Here is a 22,703-nt window from a genome sequence, read left to right as displayed (position 1 = left end):
CTTTGAAATCACTTATGAAAAAAAGCATTCATTTCTTGATTACTTCCAAAGGAAACAACAAAATGGTGGATCCCCACACTCAAAAATATCATTCTCCTCTCTCCACCACAAATCACATACATGTAACTGTAAATTTTAGACATACATGTCTATGTTTGTGTGGTAAAAATGAAGTTGATATCTAGAACCACTTGCAAAACTTTTTCTAAAAAGTCGGTGGTTCTCCTTAATTTGTTGGAAGCCACTACTATGATTGTTGCCAATTCAGTGAAAGTGACCCTAAGAGGAGAAAGAATGAGCATAGTCTGCTCACAAAAATACCCTCAAACTTAAGAAAGTGATCCTTCAAAGAGTTTAGTCAACCTCCTCGTGCAAGGTTTTGCCACCTATTCAAATTTCAAACAACATGGACCCATCATCCAAGTGAACTGAGGAATCAACCAAGTGCTAGAGGTCCTCCACCAATTAAATGTCAACAACAACAACAGAATAGAATCATGATATCTGGCCTCAAATGGAAAACATAAACTCTGTTAATTATTATTCATCCCTCAAATGAAACTCAGAGATACATCCTCAACAAGAAGACATTATTCAATTAATTACATTTGATCCAAAAGTTACATTGCAAAGTAAAAAAGAACTGGCAAGAAACCACGGTTGTGGACCAGCAGACTGCCATTTTTCTTTGGCTTATTATTCACTCACTCCCCCATGTCTACCACATTATCTCATTTCTTGACAGAAGAACCTGTGAGAGTCCACGGTAGATGCATGTTGTGTATTACTACAACAGAAAATTCAGTAAGACCAAGACCAGATGGCTTGATCTTCTTCCTCGGGAAATCCAAAATGACATGAATTATGAGGCTGGTCCGTGTAACCAACATCTTCAAGTTTGGGAAACATGTAATGAGGCAAAAGGGTATTGCTCGGGTTATCTCCTTCATCCTGTGACACATCAGACTGATCAGCTTCAAACACATAAGAAGAGTCACCGGTCTCAAGGAGAGTAGAGTGTACTCCATCAGTGTAACGTGGGCTTTCTGATGAATCAAACATGTCACTCTTTGCTGAACTAATGTCAACTTTGGACCCTTCACCCTCTGAAGCTGAATCAATCATAGACTTCTGCAGCGGCTCCTGAAATCCCTTGGTTTCAGCCCTGTAAAAGTTCCCCTCCTCCAGTTTTTCTCTTTCGAGCACCTTCTCACTGAGCTTTGCTACCTATTTTGAAAGACCACAATCACAAACATTTTCATGAATCATAAAATGGTGTGTAAGTTAACATCCAAAGTGGTAAATTAGTCCTTTTAGACGGACAAAATTATTTATAAATTGACAACTTGATATGGTAAATCTCTGCATTTGAGACAATGAGTCAATGACCCAGCAATGAGATTCTAACCAAGACACTGTGTAATGCTGGTTTAAACAATTTCCCAGCAAACTTACTAACAGATTGCCAACTGGAAGACACACTTTATCAAATCAACAATTTAACACAAGTTACTACTTTCAAGAGCAAAATTGTATGCTAACCAAAAGCTTGCCATTCTGTAATTCAACAAGTGGAATCAACTTCAGTTACGTTACTACTTTCAAGAGCTAAATTATACATCGACTTTGGCATTCTAGAATTCAGTAAGTGGCATCAACTGAACTCACCTCAGCTTGGAGCTTATCCTTTTCCCTGAGAAGATCATCATAGCTGGCCTTGAGATCATTATAGCATGCGTGCAGGGAATCATAATCCTTCTCCATCTGCTTCGTCTTCCACCGCGCCCGGCGGTTCTGAAACCAAATCGCCACCTGCCGCGGCTGCAACCCGAGTTCTTTAGCTAGCCGAATCTTCCTCTCGGGTTCGAGCTTATTCTCCTCATCAAAGCTCTTCTCAAGAAACTGCACTTGGTCAACGGACAGCCTGCGTTTTTTCTCAGGCTGATGAAAGTACTCGTCCGTGTCCTCATCCCCATTATCATCGTAAGGCAGGAAGAACGACTCGTTGCACCCTTTCCCGCCTTGAACACCTCCAAAGCTCACTATAGATCTTGAACCTGAACAAACAACACCACCACAAAAGGACCATTACCCACGTATAAAAAATGACAATTTAGACTACTAAGAGTCCTATTCCATCCACCCATGTTTGTAAATTATAGTAGGATGCTTGGCTAACCCAATCACAACTTGGGCAAGTGCAAGTTGTAGTTTTTATTCATGAATTTTTGTTCAGATTGTAAAAGAGTTGATTTTTATCGCCTAAATTAATGTATAAGCTAGGGCTGCCTGTGTTACAAGCCTTTATTGTAATTGAGAAGAGAGAAAAGGAAGGTACCGAGAAAAGGGGAAGAAGAAGCAGAAGAAGAAGAGTGGAAAATGGAATCGAGAGGCTGAGAGGCGGAAGGAGGTGTTTGGTTGGGAAGCAAAGTGGTTAAACTTGAAGCAGCGGAAAAGACAGTTCCACCCACCATGTTGGATCCTCAGAGGAAGACCATGGGGTGTGGTCAACGGTGTTGAAATACGTGGATGAAGTAAAACTGTAAAAATCTAAGGCTTGTGGCGGAAGAAGCTGGTGATGATGATGGCGGTGATGTGTGAGGTGTGGGAACAGCGACAGCATACACCCATCACTGAGACTCTCAAAAGATGGGGAATTGAAAAACAAGAAAAAGTGATATTGGAAGAGAGTGGAAGGGGAAAGGAGGTAGGAAGGTGCAGAGAGAGAGAGAGAAAGAGAGAGAGATTGGTTCTGTTGGGGTTCCTGGAAGAGGAGGGAATCGTGGGTTTATACGAGGCACATGGAGCAAGACAGGGATAACGACGATGGTGCTTTACGATGATGCCCTTGTGCAATTAACCTTAATCATTTTACTTGATCCTGTGCATTTCGCACGTTTACATTGCCTAATTACTGTTTAGGGCCAGTGGAACGGGCAACGCCATGTGGGAGATCCTAACATCCTTTTAAAAGTATTTAGCTTTACTTTCTGTGAAATGATTAATTTTCATATTCATTTTGCAAGGTTAAAATTTTTGTTTTGTTCTTTCATTCTTAAATATTTTAATTTTTACTGTCACCTTGTAATTTTTTAATGTTTATAACCTCTTAAATATTTTGAGTATTTAAATATATTTATTAAGCTAATTATGTAATATATGAATTAGTTGTTCTTGAAATGTTAAATGAGCTTAATTATTTTATTTAAAATTTAATTGAATTTCAAGTCTTTAAAATTTTGAACATTTTTAGTTGAATTTTATTAAATATTTTCGTTTTATTGAATATTCAAAATTTTTATATATGTAATGATAGTAAAATTTATAATATTTTAATTTATGGACTGCTAATTTCAATTTATCATGTTTTTACAATATTTTATGGATATCCAAATGTTTGATTCTGAATTCATTGACTACGATAGATTAACATGGATAACCTATTTTATCAATTTTACAATATTAGGATATTAGTTTCTAGGCTTTATTTTTTATTTTAATTTTCATGTATGTTTTAATTTTTTTTTCACATTTTTCACTTCATTTTATTTTAATTTTCATATTAGGATATTAGAATAGTTTCTAGATTTCCTTGTTTCTATTTTCTTGTTCGGTTTTTGTTTTTTCTTATTTTTTCACATGTCTTTTGCTTTGCATGCAAGTAACAATTCACGAGAAGGTGAGCAATGAAGAGTAACTAAAAACAAAATTTAAGGTTGTTAGATATATTAATAGATTTACAAGCAAATCTAAACATATTTAACTACTGAATGTATTGATACAAGTCTTCAATAACGATGCCAAAACCTTATTGGTGTCTAATTCTAATCCAACAAGTGTATTAGGTTAGTTATAGTACTCACAAGTGTCATATCTATATGAAATTGTTCAAATATTCAATTAGTATAAATATGTTTATGATTTATTTACGGAAAAATATTTGTTTAACAATTTTTTTTTTATAACTTTTTTACCACGTGACTTGTGATTGATGTATTTCAAATATAAGAATCAATAAAATTATTATAAAAAATTGTTAAAAACACTTTCATGTTCTTTGAAAACAATTTGCAGCCTTTATTATGTCTTTACATATTGGAGGATGTATCTCTGTGTACAATTACCCACACATACCTTTAGAATCAGTATATGTACCTGGTACAACTTCGTACAAATGCAAGAGATGTCGTTGACATTGTCCTTGTCACTCTCTATTTTTACACTTCGAAAGATTGGTACTTCCTCCAAGTCTTCAGCTGCTTTCATTTCCCTTGGACCAAGTTCAGTTAGTGATTATATAGCTACCCATTTCATAATGGACCTTTTCTGGGTTATAATCAGCAGTTTCTACTCCACCTAGCTCTTGTAAAAGCTATGTGAGCATGATAAGGTTGTCTTTCAAAGCATAATGTGTTCAGTGGCCTTGTTTAATTAGACAATCCATTTGCCACTATCACTGTGAATAGAAGCATTCTAAAATGTGAATGATGCACGACCAAGTTCTCATTATCATTGCAGATACAATTTTGAGCAGCAGGAAATTAATTGACCTTTCAAATAACACATCACAGCTCTTCAGGCTGATTATTACATTAAGTATTGTTGACATATTTTCCCTGTAGGGAATAGTATGGTTTGGATGCTTTACATATAAATGATCATTGTTTACTAAGTACCTACTTCTCTCTGTGAACAATTAGTTCTCCAAAACCAAATCAAGCATAGAAATATATGTTGCTTCTACCACTTCATCTTATCTTGACCAGCAAAGGGAGAAATTAACTCTTGCAGAATGGATTTTGTTCGAGAGTTACCTACATGAGAAACAGAATTCAATTTGAATTTTCACTGGTACAAATCTCTGATACATAGATATCTAAATAAACTGTGTATGGCTTCTTTTCAGACCTCAAAAACATTAATCACAAAACACTAAATAAGGATATGATACACTTCTCCAATGTTGAAAAAAATGCACGGGGCAAAACAAAATTTGCATGCAGTTTACGACCTCTTTTGGAAGTCTTCATGATATCTCGTTGCCTGCTTCTACATGAAGAGCTTTTCTTCTTGAAAAACTATTTTATAGCCATGTAGACTCCAACCTTGGGACACTTTTCTTTGTCTTTCTCATTCAAATTGACCTCTCCTGCCACAGTTATGGAAAACTTCCTTCCGAACTTCTGTTGAATAAGAGCGCCTACCCTGCCATTATTGCTGAGTCGAGCCTTCAACAATGTCCAAGGAAACAATGCATGCTGAACACCAATCGTTACACCAGTAATCTCATCATCTGCAAGGTCATACTTCACCTCTGCTGCAATTGCAGTCTTGTTCAGGGGGTTCACTTCAAAATAGCAGCAACCTTTCAAAGTTTGGAAATAGTCATGCCTGCATAATTAGCACCCGCCAAACTTCAGCATGCACAGTCATTTGGTCTGAAGAAAGAAACATAAGAACACTGAGGACAAAACATTAACCCTGCTTAACTCAGTTGAGGACCTGCACATTGCAGAGGTATCTTAAGTTGAATAGGTTGGAAATATTTCACTTTTATTGTTTTGGAGATGATGGAATATCAAGTTTGTGGTGCTCATCTAAATAAATGTAGTGCATACATGTACCTAAAGTACAGACGGTAAGTGTTGTTTTGCTTTGCCAAACAAGAAATATTTTAAGGTGTTAATACCAAACCTACACTTTAACTTTCACAGTTTTAGATGTATTCTTGAGCTAGAGTACCGATCACAAATTTGATGTTACTGTAGACTTTCTGATAAATTTAGCCTCCGTTGAAGGATACTCACAAGGTCACGGAAGCAACAAGGTAGGGACTGTTGAGGCTCAATCCAGTATTGAGACTGTTAGTTGTCCTTGTTGCTGATATGTCATAGGCAAGATTTGCTCCCAGGGAGAGAATTCTTGTTCCTATAAGACCAGAGAGGTTTGCTACAGGGCTATATCCTTTTCCTTCGTCTCCCAATAATCCAATGCTTGCACTAAACCCACTGAATCTACTCAAGTGTCGAAGTTCCAACTGCAACCGAAATCATTTTGATCCCCAAAAGTAGTTAGATGCAATGAAATGAAGACTCGGTTATTGAAGATGAAATTATTTATGGTATGTTGATCAGTAAAATGTAGTTGTACCTTCCCAGAGTCAGGTATGTTACATGCAAAAAGGCCCTTTAGTCCATGCACAAGTTCTTCTACTCCAACACATACACAATGAAAGACAGTGTAGTCAGATATGAAATTCCATAGCTTTTTCAGGGTTGAGATATTCACATTACATCTTTGAGGAGGTTTTAAAGAAAAGCCAAGAGGACTTGAGCTGATATATATATATATATATATATATATATTACCTTCACAGGATAGATCTAAATTCCAACCGAAGAATCGGTAGTTAAAGTGAATTGGTGTTTGTTGACAGTAGTCCTTATGAAGAACATCTGAAATGAGTGCAGAGTGAACATTGATGAAAGATTAAAATGAAAACAAGAAGTAAAAGAATTAGCAGAAAAGAACTGTGTAAAACCTCTGGCCTTCTTTCCAATATCAAAATATAAGCCCGGACCCTGGTTCATTTTGCCATGAAGAATGAATACAAGTCAATTATAGACATTGTTTATTGGGAAGGAAAGGGGTGAAGAGTACGCTTGGTTTCTGCATCAAGCGATGTTTCCTCGTGTGAAAAAGGACAAACATTGGAACACCACATAGCGAAATTTCCATCAATCAAACTGTAACTATCGTTTACAACTGCAGAGAGAAAGGGGATTGAATCTGATTACGTAAGAAATCATCATTGCTTCGATCTTAAGCTCACTTCACTTGTTAGGGATTTGGTACACTTTTGTAAACATTTATTTAACCCAAAATCATTATTCAAGTTCCGTAACTTCCGTCGCATTTAGAATGGTACAACTCCCTCCCATTTTCAAATTTCAATTTTCTCCAAACATGACCTTTTATCATTGTAATTGATCACATTTAAGGTACACAATGCGATTATTTTTTGAGAAGCGCATATCATTAACGTAGGAGCAACTTTTTGAATTTTCGTTGGACTACTATTCCAGTTAGAACTTTTGCCTGAAATTTTTCATATAATAGGAAAATACAATTTACTTTCGGTAAAAGCGGAAGTAAGAAATAAATAAGTTACATGTTCGAGTCATTCATCAAGAAAACAAAAAGAAAAAATGTTTTTTTTAATCAACCAAATAAAAATATTATAGTAAAATAAAAGTGACATAGAAAACACCACCACACAAACACAACCACAAATAAAAAGAGCTATACAAAACACCAAAACAATTAAATTAACTAATAGATAAAAAAAAACAAGATGGTGAAATGAAAATCAAATAAAAATTTAGTGTAACAAGTGGATAATAATAAGGGTCGACTACTAAGTCGAGTTTGGATCTAACATAATCAATTAAACCTAATCCAAATTTAACATTTTAAATTTCATTCCGATCATTTAATTTATTATATTATTGAGATATGAATAATTTCGAATGCAATTAAATACAATCAGATTATTCAAATTTAATTTGTTAGATTAATTAATAAAAACTTTAATGACTAAATTGAAACATATGTAAGGAGTGTATGAAATTTAATAATTCACGTATAAGACCCAGGGTAAATAGTACCATTTTATGTATGAGTTAGTCATAAAATATTTTAGAGTTAAGGTTTATTTTAATATTGCGAGGTTAATTACATTATAGTATATTGTGGTAAATGTTCAGGTACCAGATTTATGTGGTGTATATATTATTTGGTTAAGTTAAAAAGGGGTAAAATATAGTATAAGAGAAATAACAATAAGTTAAAAAGATATTGTACGGTATTATAATCATCTAATTAAGTTTGAACCAGTGGTATGTGTGAGGGTTAGGAATGGTAAAAAAATTTGCGGGCACGAGTATTTGTGAGTAAAATCCGCGACGGATAGTTACTATTTACATATATGGTTTAATACTTATTTTGGTTCCTCTTTTTGTAAGCTCTGTTCAAAGTTATCCTCCTTTTTTTCAAAAGTTCACTAACATCCTACTTCTCGCAAAAACCGTACACGTTAGTCCTTTTTGGTTACGGTGTTAAAAAGACTAACGGCACAGCTGCCCAACTGGCAAAAAACTGATGAGTTGTACAGTTTTGGTTGTGGTGGCACTGTGACTTCATTATGTGTTAAAATAAAATAATTTAAAATGATTTAAAATAATTTAAAATGATTTAAAATAATTTAAAAGATAGGGTTAAAAATAATTTTAGGATTAACTAAAGCGATATTACATTTGGGGTAAAATCAACTCGCGATTTCGGGGCGATTTAGGGTTCAACAATCAGCTTTCCAAGAGTCCAGATTTTGATTATTGGTGAAATCAAGTTCGTGGTTCGTCGAAGAGCGTGGTTTGTTCGGCAGTGTTGGTGAGGTTAATGTTCTTACTTATGTTGTTGTTATAGTTATTGATCGCATTAGTGTTCGTACTTATGTTGTTGTTGTCTTTAATGGGTGGATTCTGTATTTGTTTTGTAATGGGTGGAATGGGTTAAAATATTATTATATTTGTCGCGTGCTGGGGGGTTTATGGAAAAAGTACTGTCGTTGGGTGTTGAAATTGGTCCCATGGTGTTAATTTAAGTTAATGAGTGGTCCCCCTTTTTTATTTGCAGTGTAGGGATGTCTAACGATAGGTTTGAGGTAGTGGTCCACCACGGTGGGACCTTGATAAAGGAAGTGCCCTTTAATTATATAGGTGGGGAGATATGTTATTGGGACATTGACCCCGATACATGGAGCTATTTTGGAGTAGTAGGTTCACTTAAAGATTTGGGTTACATTGAAGTAAATGAGTTATATTACAATATTGAACATGTTTTATATAAGTTCTATGATGATAAAGGAGCTATGAACATGATGAATGTGGGAAAATTGTTGGGGAAAGTCAACTTGTATGTTGTACATAAAGTGAGCGAAGCAGTGGTTGTAGAAAATGAGAATGAAATTCTTTACCTTTGCCAAGGGCCTACAGAGAGTGGTGAGGGTAGTAGGGTTGAGGTTGGTGTAGAAGGTCCTGTTGAAGTGCAACAGGAGGTTGAGGAAGGTCCTCTTGACTATGGTCGTGACTTGGAGAGATGATGGAGTGCAGGTTGACACAGAGGGTAGCGTGGAGGTGGAGCAGGATGGTGTACTGGGGTGGAGCAAGTGGTTGAAGTGGAGGTTAACCAAGAGGGTGTAGTGGAGCTGCAGGGAGTGGCTGCAGTGGAGGTGGAGGAACTGGTTGGAGTGGAGGAAGAAGTAGAACTGCATAGTGAGGAAGAAGTAGAACTGCACAATGAGGAAGAAGTAGAACTACACAATGAGGAAGAAGTAGAACTGCACAGTGAGGAAGAAGTGCAAGTGGATACTAAGGATGAAGCATATATTATTGGTGAAGAGAACTTAGAGGAGGTAGGTGATTTGGGTATTGGTTTGGACAATAGTGATTCAGAATACAGGATGGAAGACAGTGATAACGAAGCACAAGGACATGGTAGGGGGTTGTCAGATGATGAATGAGAGTCAGATGTGCTGTTAACTCCAGAAAATAGTGGAAGTGAGGAGGATGACATTGAGGACAGACCAAGTAGAGGTCCCTTTCCTACATATGGGAAAAAGAAGTCAATGTCATATTACAAATGGGAACTTGGTACTATATTTACTGATAAGGATGAGTTTAAGGAAGCCATTAAAAGTTATGCTATTCATGCTGGGAGGGCTCTTAAGTTTGTAAAAAATGATAACCGTAGGGTAAGGGTGAGATGCATGGGTGGGCAAAAAAAGTGTCCATGGGTAGCTTACTGTGGGTATTTGCCATCACGCAAGATTTGGCAGTTAAGGAAGATTGTTGATGTTCATTCTTGCAGCAGGCAACTGAACATTAAAATGATGAATAGTAAGTGGTTGAGTCATGAAATAGATAAGTCTTTACATGAGAATCCTAGTATAAGGGTCCAAGATATACGTACTAAAGCATTAAGGAAATTGAACACCAATGTATCAATTTCTAAAGCAAGAAGGGCGAAGTTAATGACATCAAGTCAATGTGAAGGGGATTTAAAGAACAATTTCGAAGGATTTATGACGACGCACATGAGGTATTGAGAAGTAACCCAGGGTCAACGGTTAAGGTTAAAGTGAATAGTGATAATGGTCAGTCCATATTCGAGAGATGTTATGTTTGTCTTAAAGCATGTAAGGACATTTTTATTAGTTGTAGGCCCATCATCTGTTTAGATGGGTGTTTTTTGAAAGGTCTTTATAAGGGAGAGCTGCTTACTGCTGTTGGGAGGGACCCAAATGAGCAAATGTTACCCCTTGCATATGCAATAGTTGAAGTCGAAAATAAAGATAGTTGGTCCTGGTGTTTGCAATTATTGGTTGAAGACCTTGGGGGCAATGAAGTTTGTGAGGCGTACACGTGGATGTCTGACCAGCAAAAGGTACATGCATTACTTAAATTATTTTATTATTCATACTTTATTAATTATGTGTGTTTGATTAAAAAATTGATGTTGGCAGGGGTTGGTGCCAGCTATCCAAGAGCTTTTGCCTAGGGCAGAACAAAGATTCTGCATCAGGCACCTTTATGCTAACTTTAGGAAAATATTTTGTGATCAGATATTGAAGAATTTGATGTGGAGGGCTGCCACAAGCACATACCCCCAAGCTTGGGAGAGAGAGATGTTGAATATCAGAGCAGTGAATGAAGAAGCATATAAATACCTCATAGCCATTCCCCCAAGGTACATTGTTTCCCTTACATGCACAAAAATTCTGCATTACTCATGTTTGGTAACCCATTTTCTTCATTCTTGTGTAATAGGTATTGGTCAAGAAGTAGGTTCAGAACTCAAGCAATGTGTGATACTCTAGATAACAACATCAGTGAAGGTTTCAACAATGTTATTGTTCATGCCAGAGCAAAACCAATTATCACCATGCTGGAGGATATTAGACTGTATTTGATGAAAAGATGGGCCACGAACAGAACGAAGGTGGCATCTATGGATTTCGATGTCTGTCCAAAGATCAAAAAGAGACTTATGAAGGAATGTAATTTGTCAAGATATTGGATCCCAAGGTAATATTTTTCTTGTGCCTTATTTATGTTCATACCCAATTGTTGATGTGCCTTATTTATGTTCATTTATTCAGCTGGTCTGTAAGAAGGATTTTTGAGGTTAGACATGTTTCAGTCATTGGGAACAAGTTCACAGTGGACCTGGACAATGAAGAATGTAGTTGCAGGAAGTGGATGATCAGTGGCATCCCATGTTGTCATGCAGTTGCAACAATGAACTATTCAAATGTAGACCTAGAAACTTTTATACCAATTTGGTTCAGGAAATCCACATATGAAGAGGCATATGCGTCCATCATCTATCCTGTGAATGGCCACCTCCTATGGGAAAAAACAAGTTCTCCTGATGTACTGCCACCACTTAAGAGGAAGATGCCTGGGAGACCAAAGAAAAAAAGAAGAAAGAAGCCATGGGAGCTAACTAAGGATGAGACCCAAATGAGTGTTGGTGGGCACATAAAGAAATGTAGCATCTCCCGTGAAGTGGGGCACAACAAAAAAGTGTGCCCTTTACGTCCAGCCATCATAGAACCAACACAGGCACAAAGTTCACAACCCCTTGCACCTTCACAACCATCAAGTCCCTAATCTCCTCACCCACCACAACCAACTCAAGATTCCATCCCAGATTTAACTCCACCAATAGGAAGGAAAAAGTTAAATATTAGAAGAAAAGATCCATAGATTTAACTGAAAATTTGGATGTATTTGGATCTATTTTGTACTCTTATTAAGTACTTTAAATGTGTATGTTGTACTCTTATTAAGCACTTTAATTATGTATGTTGTATTGTTATTAAGCACTTTAATTTTGTAGTGTTATTAAGCACTTTAATTAAATATGTTATTATAGTTGTAGTGATATTATGTTATGATATTTGGAAGTAGTGATATTATGTAATTATATCTGTTTTTTGTCAGGTATCCTTAATATGTATTACAGTCATATACGTTAGGGACCACCTTGAACAATTTTTAAAGGAAAGAGGGACCACCTTGAATAATTTTTAAAGGAAATGGGGACCACATTTAACATTTTTAAAACGTAGGGGGGACTAAAACGAACTTTATTGCACGAACTCAGATTGTTCACTCATATTACAACACCAACTGATATTACATTAACAAAACATGAAGCTAAACACCTAAGCCATTACATGAACAAAACATACATTGCACATTGCACACCTAAGATCAAGCTAAACACAGCCACAATGTCATAATGTTCAACACAATAACAGCAAACACAACTCCAACTAAAAACTTTATCCTTCTCTGCAACTCTTTCACATTATTTTCCAGATCACATATCCTGTTGCTCTGTCTCACAATTGTACCATCTCTATCATCAGCGTTGTCTTCAGAACACCACTTGAAAAAATTACATGACATCCTAGTTGAAAATCCACCCTATTATTCACCAAGAACACAAAAATGTATGAACACATAAAATCCAATACACATAAAAGTCACTACGGTATTCAAAACACCTTGTAATGACGACATCCCCAAAATTTCCTCCCAGCATTCCTTGAAGTTCTGGCAACTTTCATTATAGCAATATCACCACAGTGGCAAATAGGGGTTATCCCAACTCCCCTCGAAACAGCACCGTGTGAGGATTGTGAAAATCCTTTAGACGTTGCCTTCGAACAGGAAGAACAACTTTGTGATGAAGTCATCCCTAACCCTAACCCTTTGCTTTTAAATTTGGGAAGAACAGTAGCATGAATCTCCAAGAACCCTAACCTTTGCTTTTAGATTTGAGAACAAATGTAGCACGGATAACCAACAACCCTAACTTTGCTTTTAAATTTGGGGAAAACAACCATGAATCACTTTGCTTTCAAGATGAATCAACAATTCAATTTAACACGTCAACCAAAACTATACAACTTATCAGTTTTTTGCCAGCTGGGCAGCTGTGTCGTTAGTATTTTTAACGCCGTAACCAAAAAGGACTAACGTGCACCGTTTTTGCAAGAAGTAGGATGTTAGTGAACTTTTGAAAAAAAGGAGGACAACTTTGAACAGACCCTACAAACCGAGGGACCAAAATAGGTATTAAACCTTACAGATATTTACTATCCGTAGGTAACAGATAGCGGATATTTTAATACCCGCTTCTAAACGGATTGGGTACGAGTAGTATATTACCTGACCCGCGGGTACCGTTACCCACAAAAAATAAAATAAAAAATTAATTTATATAATTTATATATGGTCCTTTTTATGCTAATGGAAACAACACGAAATTAGTTTCCTTCATTTTTAATAAAAAAAATATCATTTTCAAGATAAGAAATAAGCATTTGTGGAAGCAAATTAATCAATTAACTTCCACTAAAATTAAACATGAATACAAGAAAGTGAAATAAAAATAGGTTTAAACTCTCGGTTGGTCCTCGTATTTGTATGACAATGGGTCGTCATATTTCCAACTGTCTCAATTGGATCTATATATTTACAAAATATCTCAATTGGGTCCAAATATTTGTAAAATTAAACCAATTTTATTCTAACCGTTAAGTTGTCACGGCGTTAAAATGTGCTGAGGTAGATATTTTATTAAATAAAAAAGCTGTAAGTGACATGAAATTTAATAAATTTATAAAAATAGAAAAATTATGCAAGCAAAAAAGGGAGGAGGGGGAATGGCTTGCACTTAGAAAAACTATAGAGAACCAATTTGGAAAACCCTTCAAACCCCAAATCGTTACTATCTCATCGTCTTCGCCGTCATCTCCTTTGCAAAACCCTAGCCTCGGAAAGCCGCGCCGCAAAGCGGAATCGAAGACAAGTTGTTTCCACCTTTTTGAAACACTCTTGAATAGCAGGAGATCTTTCACAGGAAGCCATGATAGAATTTCCATGATCTTGGCAAAGAATGCAACTAGTCTGGGAAGAAGACATTGATGAAGAAGGGGAAAACCTATTTTACACAAAGGTGTCACAGAGAAGAAAGCTGAGACAATCTCACTTTCACCTCTCCGGTCTCTAGATCTATCTATCTGTTCTTCCTTGCACAAAATCGGGATCTGGGTTTCCATTTCAATTTCCCTGCAAACAAACAAATCCATTCATTGTTTGTGTCTTTCGTTTGAATACCACTAAACAGACACAAGGTTGTGGTCACTGTTTGAAGCCACCTGTGTGATTGGTTATTTTATTTTCATTGACCACTTATTTCTCAGTTTTTGGACTTAAGAATTGGAAGAGAAGAACCAAACCAAATTCAGAAAGGAAAAACAATACAAGGATCAGGGCAAGACAAACGTTGTTGAAACTACCTCCACATATTAAGAATGCAACTCCACAGACACTCACACAAAACAGGCAAGAGTCATACATTAAAGTTGTTGATTATAAAACCGACATATAAAGTAGAAAATAGTAAAAAATGGTAGTATTTAGGTGACAAGAAAAAATGAATATGATGTGGTAGGACAGAGTGATTATTGACAGAGAAATGTCTTGAGAGAAAACATTGTATGGCATAGGATTCATTCTTGCACCACTCTGGTGTGTGCCTTTTCACACTCTCACTTTCGTTTAAAAACCTTCATCATACTCAGTAGTAGTAATACATAGAATTACTGATACTCATTCTCTCTTGGGAATTTCTCAAACCATACAATCTTTTTTCCATTTTCAGATGGAGTTGGCTTTGAGCTTAGGCCACACAAACAATGCTTCAATGGGGTTTTCCGCGACACTGCCTCACGACACAAGAGCTTCCTCAGATCCACCCCTTCAGCTCCACCAATTTCTTCCTTCAACACTAGTTCTTCCTTCTCCAATTTTCTCATGAAACGGACGACGGTGCTGCAGTTTCTGTTAAATTATATTAATATTTAAGATTGGTTCATGTAATTTAAAGTATAACTTTGATGTACATATTCTAATGTGATGATTATTAGAATACAATGTATTAAAGTTATAGGGATTATTTTAGAGTTATTAAAATTAATCCCTCTCTTCTCACTTCAAAAAGGGCATTTTGGTATTTTATTAAAGGTTTAATAGGTTTAGAAGTCCCTATATTTGCGGGTTCGTTTCAATTGGGTCCTTTAATTTTGGAAGTGATCAATTGGGTCCTCACCACTGGCCTAATTTAATATTTTTAATAATTTCTAATTATATTTTCATTTATTAATATATTTAACAATTAAAAATGTTAAAAATCCATCTATACAGCTCAAACGGTACCACCTGGATGCCATCTATATTTAACGAAAATGCTATTATTGAATCAAATTGACCAAATTAGGGACTCAATTGATCACTTCCAAAATTAGAGGACCCAATTGAAACGAACCCACAAATATAGGACTTCCGAACCTATTAAACCTTTATTAAATTGATTAAATATCATAAAAGAGGTAAAAAGTTTGACTACGGTTGACAGGTTAAGTTTCTGAAAGGAGAGAAAGAAAGGTTACGTTCTCTGAAAAGAAAAGAAACTGTGACATCCATCAAATTTTTCTATATCATCAAGAAAGCATTAAAGAGGAGTAAGAGAAGGGAGAACATTGACAGGAAGAAACTATACAATGGATCCAGGTAAGTTCTTTTCCACTATGTATGAGAGAATAGTGAGTATCATGAAAATTCAAGATCCTGTGTGCGTTTTTCATTCAATTGAAAATTAAAGAATTGCTTATAATTGGTATCAGAGTCAGGTTCTGAATTTTATGATTCTCCATGAATAGTAATTTTTTCAATTTTTAAAACCCTAATTTTTTAATTATGAAATTTAGGGATTTTAATTTTCAAATGTTTAATTATTTTTTATTGGCATGAAAGAAAATTAGATTCACTGTAATGTGAATCTCGAAGCCGCAAGTTTTTTTAATTTTTGATTGTCACATTAAAATAACCCTACTGTTGCACGATGACCGCAATATGCAAAATTAATTCTGCATGATAGAAAAGCCAATTCCCTTGTGTAAAGTGAATTCTGAATGATAGAAACAATTCACGTGAATTTCATTCACCCTGGAACCTGGAAGCCACAATTTTGTTTATTTTTTTATTCATTGTTGCATTAATTTCATAACTCCAGCCGTAGGGTTTTATATTTTGGCATAACGCAACTTTACTGTTGCGGCACTTGTTCCCACAGTTATTATATTCTAAACATGGTTACTGTTACTGGATTGAATGGAAATTAAATGTGAATTAAAAGTTTCATAATTTCGAATGCTTTTAATGTGAAAAAAGTGTATTTACTCACATGCATAGTATAATTTTTGTTTATTAATCTTGGATGAAGGAAATTCAATTAAGTTGAATTTTGGATGAGTTATAATTCTAATCAAAATTAAAAGGTTTAACAATTTTGTTGTTCTTTTAAATTGCTCATGTTATTGTGAAAATTATTCATAATATAAAGGATGTTAAATTGTGAATATTTAGAGTAATTAGTCATTGATATAAGGATGTTATGGATTACCCAAAGGTGAACCATTGTTTATAATTGATGACATTAAAGTGAGACATTTCATGTACTTAGTAAATATGTTTGTATATCCAAAGATAACATCCATATAGACTTAAGTATGACTGATTGTTTATTAAAGTGTATATGGAATTTGTCAGTTTAAGTATCACCCAAAGGTGAACTTAAATGAATGACTTAAATGATTACCTATCAGTTTAAGTGTCACCCAAAGGTGAACTTGAATGTATGACTAGTGTAGTAATTTGTTTGAATCCATTAATTTTATCAAAGCATTAATGTAAGAGCTTGTGTATTATTTCCAGCTTACATGAATGTATCAGGTTTGAGCAACAATGTGGTCAAGTTTAATGGGCTCAATTATGCTGATTGGTCAGAACAAATCCAGTTCCAACTGGGTGTGTTAGACTTGGACATGGCAATTATGATGGATGAAATGCCCGCAGTCATTACAAAGACTAGTACAAGTGATGAGAAGTCTCTTTATGAGGCTTGGCATAGGTCTAACAGGCTGTCACTAAACTTGATGCGCATGTCTATGGTAGAGAATGTAAAGCCTTCTATGCCTAAAACAGAAAACGCAAAGGAATTCATGAAACTGATCAAGGAGTACTCACAATCAGACATAACTGACAAGTCTATTGTAGGAACTCTTATGAGTGAGCTGAATACCAAAAAGTTTGACTGGTCACATCCCATACATGACCATGTAACTGGAATGGCTAATATAGCAGCAAGATTAAAGTCAATGGGAATGGAGGTGAATAAGTCTTTTCTGGTACAGTTTATCATGAACTCTCTTCCTCCTGAATTTGGCCAGTTCCAAGTGAACTATAACACTCTTAAGGATAAATGGAACTTTCAAGAAATCAAAGCCATGTTGGTACAAGAGGAAGGGAGATTGAAGAAAATGAAAGATCATTCTATCCATCTCACAACTCATGAAGGTGCTAGCTTCAGTAAAGCTAAATCAGGAAAGAAGAACAAGAAGGACAAAGCCCCAATGAAAGTGAATAAGGGCAATATCCAGAAGGACCAGAAATGTTTCTTTTGCAAGAAAGTAGGTCACTTCAAGAAAGATTGTCCGAAAAGAAAATCTTGGTTCGAAAAGAAATGTACTTTTTATGTTTCTGTAAGTTGTGAAGAAAATATAATTGAAGTGCCTAATAATACCTGGTGGTTGGATTCTGGAGCTACCACTCATGTTTCTAATATTATGCAGGGATTCCTTTCAATCCAGCCCATAAAAGAAACTGAAAAATATTTATATATGGGGAACAGAATGAAGGCACAAATAGAAGGAATTGGGACTTACATATTGATTCTAGACATTGGTTATTGTCTGAATCTTGAAAAGTGTCTCTATGTTCCTGGTTGTGCTAGAAATTTAATTTATATTGCAAAGTTGGATTATTTAGGTTTTAACTTTAAGATTGAAAATGATATTTTTCATTTGTATAAAATTTCGTACTATTATGATTCTGGTACATTATTGGATGGTTTATATCGTTTAAATCTTGATGTTAATTTTTCTGAATCCTTGTTTAATGTTGAACATGTTGTTGATAGAAATTGTGGTGCAGGAAAAGAATGTTCTGTTTTCTTATGGCATAAAAGATTAGGTCACATATCCAAAGAAAGGATGTTGAGGTTAGTGAAAAATGAAATTTTACCTCAATTGGATTTTGATGACTGGGATGTATGTATTGATTGTATTAGGGGTAAACAAACAAAACACATATCAAAATATCCCGCCACAAGAAGTAGTCAACTTCTTGAGTTAATACACACTGATATTTCTGGTCCTTTTAGCATTAAATCCTGGAGTGGTGAAAAATATTTTATCTCCTTTATTGATGATTTCTCACGTTATTGTTATATATATCTATTACATGAAAAATCTCAATCAGTGAATGCCCTTGAGGTGTTCATAAATGAGGTGGAAAGACAATTAGATAGAAAAGTAAAATTGGTGAGATCTGATAGAGGTGGTGAATATTATGGTGAAAATGATGAGAATGGACAATGTCCAGGTCCATTTGCAAAGTTTCTTGAAAGTCGGGGTATTTGTGCACAATATACAATACCCGGTACACCACAACAAAATGGTGTAGCAGAAAGGCAGAATCGTACTCTTATGGATATGGTTAGGAGTATGTTAAGTCATAGTAATATTCCTTTATCTTTGTGGATGTATTCATTAAAGACTACTGTATATCTAGTTAACAGGGTTCCTAGCAAAGCAGTTTCTAAAACTCCTTATGAACTATGGACTGGAAGGAAACCCAGTTTGAGACATCTTCATGTTTGGGGTTGTCCGGCAGAGGTAAGGTTATATAATCCACATGAAAAGAAGCTTGATGCAAGAACTGTTACCAATAAGGAGTATTGGTAAATCTTGAAGAAATTTGTTTTGATGATGCTGCAAGAAGTTTTAGTTGAAGAAGATATTAGAATTAGTTAAAAGCAATTTGTAGAGATTAAATGTAGTAGAAAATTCTTGTAAACTTTGTAAACTTTCATTTTTAACTGCAATAATCGATTATGGAATGGCAATAATCGATTATCACAGAGTCATACAGGAATAATCGATTATCACATCATATAATCGATTATCACTTTTTTGTAAACCCCATAACGGACACAAATAATCGATTATCACTTTTGATAATCAATTATCAATGGCAGTTGGGAGATGTCTTTTCAGTTTTTGACCCTGCACGAAACTAGGCTTATAAATAGAGGTCTTCACAGCTCTTAGAAAGAACTTTTTAATTGAGAGTATTAGAGCTTTGTGCCTAAGGGAAGCTCTCTGTGAGTGAAAAGGATCTATGCCATTTTGAGAATACAGTTTGTCTGAGGAAGTTCTCAAAGTGATAGAGTGCTCTTGCCTGGTCTTGTGAATAGGAGAAGCTCGCGTTTTGTGTGTCAAAGGTCGGAGCGGTTCTCTTCAAGTTGGCTGAGCAGGTTCTTCCGTTCGTTTGTCGAAGGAAGGTGTTTTCTATTCCTTGCTTATTTTGATTATCTGATTGTAATCTGCAAACCATATTTTTAGTGAAAAAGGTTAATCACTATTTATAGTGATTAACGACTGGACGTAGAATCTTTTGATTCGAACAAGGATAAAAATCCAGTGTATCAATTTTTCTACTCCCTACTATTTTTATTGTTTTATGCACATCAACTGTTTGATAAATTTTCTCTAAGAAAACTGTTTTTCTAAAACGGACCATCGAAACTTGATTTGTGACCGTAACACGCTTTCCAAATATTTTATTCCGCTGCGCAACTCTATAATGGTACCGATTGTTCCAACAATTGGTATCAGAACTTGCTTTGATAGTTTTTCAAATTTTTCGAAAATGGGCGGTCATAACCAAGTTTATGCTGAGGGTGCTTCTATTGATAGACCTCCTTTGTTTACGGGGGAAAATTATGCGTTTTGGAAAATAAGAATGCAAATATTTTTGGAGTCTATTGACAGGGGTATTTGGGAAGTTGTTATGAATGGACCAATTGTTCCCACTATTTTTGTAAATGATATGCAGGTAGAAAAACCATTCTTACAGTGGACTATGGATGAAAATAGAATGGCACAATATGATGTTAGGGCTAGGAACATAATTTTATCTGCACTAACCCTTGATGATTTTTTCAAAGTTTCTGTTTATGAAAGTGCTCAGGAAATGTGGGAATTTTTAAGAGTTACTCATGATAAAGTCACAGATGTTGTTAAGTTGACGTTGTCTGATTCAAGCTCCTCAAGCTCAAACAATTCAAATAAGCAAGAAAATCTATGCTTAATGGCCAGCAATGAATCATCTAAAAGCCAACTCCTGAAGAAAAAGAAGGACAATCAAGGCTCCTCATCAAGCTTTAAATGTTATGGATGTGGTGAAAGAGGCCATATAAAAGTCGTTTGTCCAATTATCAAGAAATTTCACAAAAAGAAGAAGGTTCACATTGCTTGGGTTGATAATGACTCAAGTAGTTCAAGTGATTCTGTTGAAGAAACAAACTTATGTTTGACAGCTAATGTTGATGACACTGCAAGCCAAGTAAGTTGTTCTAATTCTGAATCTAGTGAATTTGATTTGCAAAAAGCTTTTCTTGAATTGCTTGATGAATCTGAAAAATTGAATGCTGCTCATAAAAATTTGAAAAAGGAATTTAAAGAATTGCGAATTAAATATGAGAAGGCATTAGATGAGGAAATAAGTTTGAGAAATAAAATTTGCAACTTGGAAATGAAAGAGTCTTCAAATGTTGAACATCCTGTTGAATGTCTTTCATGTAAGAGTTATATGCTTGATATTGATATTCTTGAAAATCTTCTTGAAGTTGAAACTAGAAATAATAATATTGAAATGCCTATAACTGTTAGAAAGGTTTATAAAAACAAAAGTGTTTTTAAAAGTAAGAACAAAATTAAAAGAACCCGTAGGGTATGGGTTGAAAAAGGAACTGTGTCTTATAGAAACCAAAATGTTGTCACATGCTTTTATTGTATGAAAAAGGGGCACACTTCTAACAAATGTAGAATTAAACATTTTGATGTTCCAAATGGAAAATATGTTTGGATTCCTGTTATAAAGTAAATTGTCTCTAACCTCAAAGGACCCAAATGAGATTATGGGGACCAAAACTCTATTGTTTGGTTTTGCAGGTTAAATTTTCAAAAGGAAAAGAAGACTCTATGGTATCCTGGTATTTTTTTTAGAGCTTTGAAATAATTTATGAATGTTAGATGTGTCTTAGGTTGAAAATTTGGCCCAAATTTGTGTTTTTCGGAAATTAACGTAAATAATCGATTACCAAGGGTAATAATCGATTATCTCATCCTCAAAAATTTGGATTTTGACAATTTGGCTCGCACATAATCGATTATTTAAAGTAATAATCGATTATCTTAAGTCACAGCGTAAAAAAAAAAAAAAAAAATTGAGTCTGTTTTTAAAAGGGGATTATTACATTCAAGGGAAGATATATGAGTTTGTTAGATATCTTGTTTTTATCTCTATTATGGATTAATTAATATTGTTTGTACTTCTTAATTAGAGTTGAATTTCTGTTTTTCTTATATTCCATGAGGTATTCTATTCTTTCATGTTATGAAATTTCAATTTTATTTCTGTTTTGAAATGCATCAATTCTTTTGTTGAGGGGGAGAAAAATTTGAGGGGGAGTTTTTCCACTTTTTTACTTTTTGTTTATGATCAAAAAGGGGGAGAAAACTTCTAATTTAAGTAGTGCAGTTATTACTAACATGTTTGTAAGTATGAAATCTGTGCAGGAAATTAGAAATGCTTTTAACAAGAAGGTATTTTTGATCATCATAAAAAAGGGGGAGATTGTTACCAATAAGGAGTATTGGTAAATCTTGAAGAAATTTGTTTTGATGATGCTGCAAGAAGTTTTAGTTGAAGAAGATATTAGAATTAGTTAAAAGCAATTTGTAGAGATTAAATGTAATAGAAAATTCTTGTAAACTTTGTAAACTTTCATTTTTAACTGCAATAATCGATTATGGAATGGCAATAATCGATTATCACAGAGTCATACAGGAATAATCGATTATCACATCATATAATCGATTATCACTTTTTTGTAAACCCCATAACGGACACAAATAATCGATTATCACTTTTGATAATCAATTATCAATGGCAGTTGGGAGATGTCTTTTCAGTTTTTGACCCTGCACGAAACTAGGCTTATAAATAGAGGTCTTCACAGCTCTTAGAAAGAACTTTTTAATTGAGAGTATTAGAGCTTTGTGCCTAAGGGAAGCTCTCTGTGAGTGAAAAGGATCTATGCCATTTTGAGAATACAGTTTGTCTGAGGAAGTTCTCAAAGTGATAGAGTGCTCTTGCCTGGTCTTGTGAATAGGAGAAGCTCGCGTTTTGTGTGTCAAAGGTCGGAGCGGTTCTCTTCAAGTTGGCTGAGCAGGTTCTTCCGTTCGTTTGTCGAAGGAAGGTGTTTTCTATTCCTAGCTTATTTTGATTATCTGATTGTAATCTGCAAACCATATTTTTAGTGAAAAAGGTTAATCACTATTTATAGTGATTAACGACTGGACGTAGAATCTTTTGATTCGA

At 35.0% G+C, this 22,703-nt stretch overlaps 2 protein-coding genes across 3 annotated transcripts; both read right to left on the bottom strand.

Annotated features, from left to right (window-relative positions):
• Window positions 1-515: 515 nt before the first annotated feature.
• Window positions 516-2,825, bottom strand: LOC108329921 (homeobox-leucine zipper protein ATHB-16). Its single transcript, XM_017564306.2, has 3 exons — window positions 2,339-2,825; window positions 1,669-2,057; window positions 516-1,227 (listed from the first exon to the last, which is right to left on the bottom strand). Exons 1-3 carry the CDS (start codon window positions 2,472-2,474, stop codon window positions 802-804), a joined length of 951 nt encoding a protein of 316 aa, XP_017419795.1. The 5' UTR covers window positions 2,475-2,825; the 3' UTR covers window positions 516-801.
• Window positions 2,826-4,093: 1,268 nt separating this feature from the next.
• LOC128196360 (mitochondrial outer membrane protein porin 1-like) lies at window positions 4,094-6,728 on the bottom strand. 2 transcript variants are annotated; one of them, XR_008248583.1, is made up of 6 exons: window positions 6,542-6,728; window positions 6,369-6,455; window positions 6,151-6,209; window positions 5,808-6,037; window positions 5,012-5,391; window positions 4,094-4,814 (listed from the first exon to the last, which is right to left on the bottom strand). XR_008248583.1 is itself a non-coding variant. In XM_052877032.1 (5 exons), the coding sequence occupies exons 1-5, from the start codon at window positions 6,588-6,590 to the stop codon at window positions 5,079-5,081; spliced, it is 738 nt and encodes a 245-aa protein (XP_052732992.1). In that variant the 5' UTR covers window positions 6,591-6,727; the 3' UTR covers window positions 4,094-5,078. The 2 variants fall into 2 exon arrangements, 1 of the variants encoding a protein (XP_052732992.1); XM_052877032.1 differs by having other exon boundaries at window positions 4,094-5,391; window positions 6,542-6,727.
• Window positions 6,729-22,703: the final 15,975 nt, after the last annotated feature.

This window comes from Vigna angularis, chromosome 4 (genome assembly GCF_016808095.1).
Source record: "Vigna angularis cultivar LongXiaoDou No.4 chromosome 4, ASM1680809v1, whole genome shotgun sequence".
In the NCBI taxonomy this organism is placed as follows: Eukaryota; Viridiplantae; Streptophyta; class Magnoliopsida; order Fabales; family Fabaceae; genus Vigna; species Vigna angularis.
Note: the sequence above shows the minus strand (reverse complement) of the source record. Positions and strands in the feature narration are given on the sequence as shown.

What these genes read in the sequence shown, in the direction of transcription:
- LOC108329921 (XM_017564306.2), bottom strand. Translation starts at nt 2,474, where the DNA reads ATGGTGGGTGGAACTGTCTTTTCCGCTGCTTCAAGTTTAACCACTTTG. An exon ending in TTCTTCTTCCCCTTTTCTCG is followed by an intron (nt 2,058 to 2,338) that starts GTACCTTCCTTT and finishes TTGTTTGTTCAG; the next exon opens with GTTCAAGATCTATAGTGAGC. An exon ending in AGGATAAGCTCCAAGCTGAG is followed by an intron (nt 1,228 to 1,668) that starts GTGAGTTCAGTT and finishes CTTTCAAAATAG; the next exon opens with GTAGCAAAGCTCAGTGAGAA.
- LOC128196360 (XM_052877032.1), bottom strand. Translation starts at nt 6,590, where the DNA reads ATGAACCAGGGTCCGGGCTTATATTTTGATATTGGAAAGAAGGCCAGA. An exon ending in ACATACCTGACTCTGGGAAG is followed by an intron (nt 6,038 to 6,150) that starts GTACAACTACAT and finishes TTTCGGTTGCAG; the next exon opens with TTGGAACTTCGACACTTGAG. An exon ending in CTTGTTGCTTCCGTGACCTT is followed by an intron (nt 5,392 to 5,807) that starts GTGAGTATCCTT and finishes CTAATTATGCAG; the next exon opens with GCATGACTATTTCCAAACTT.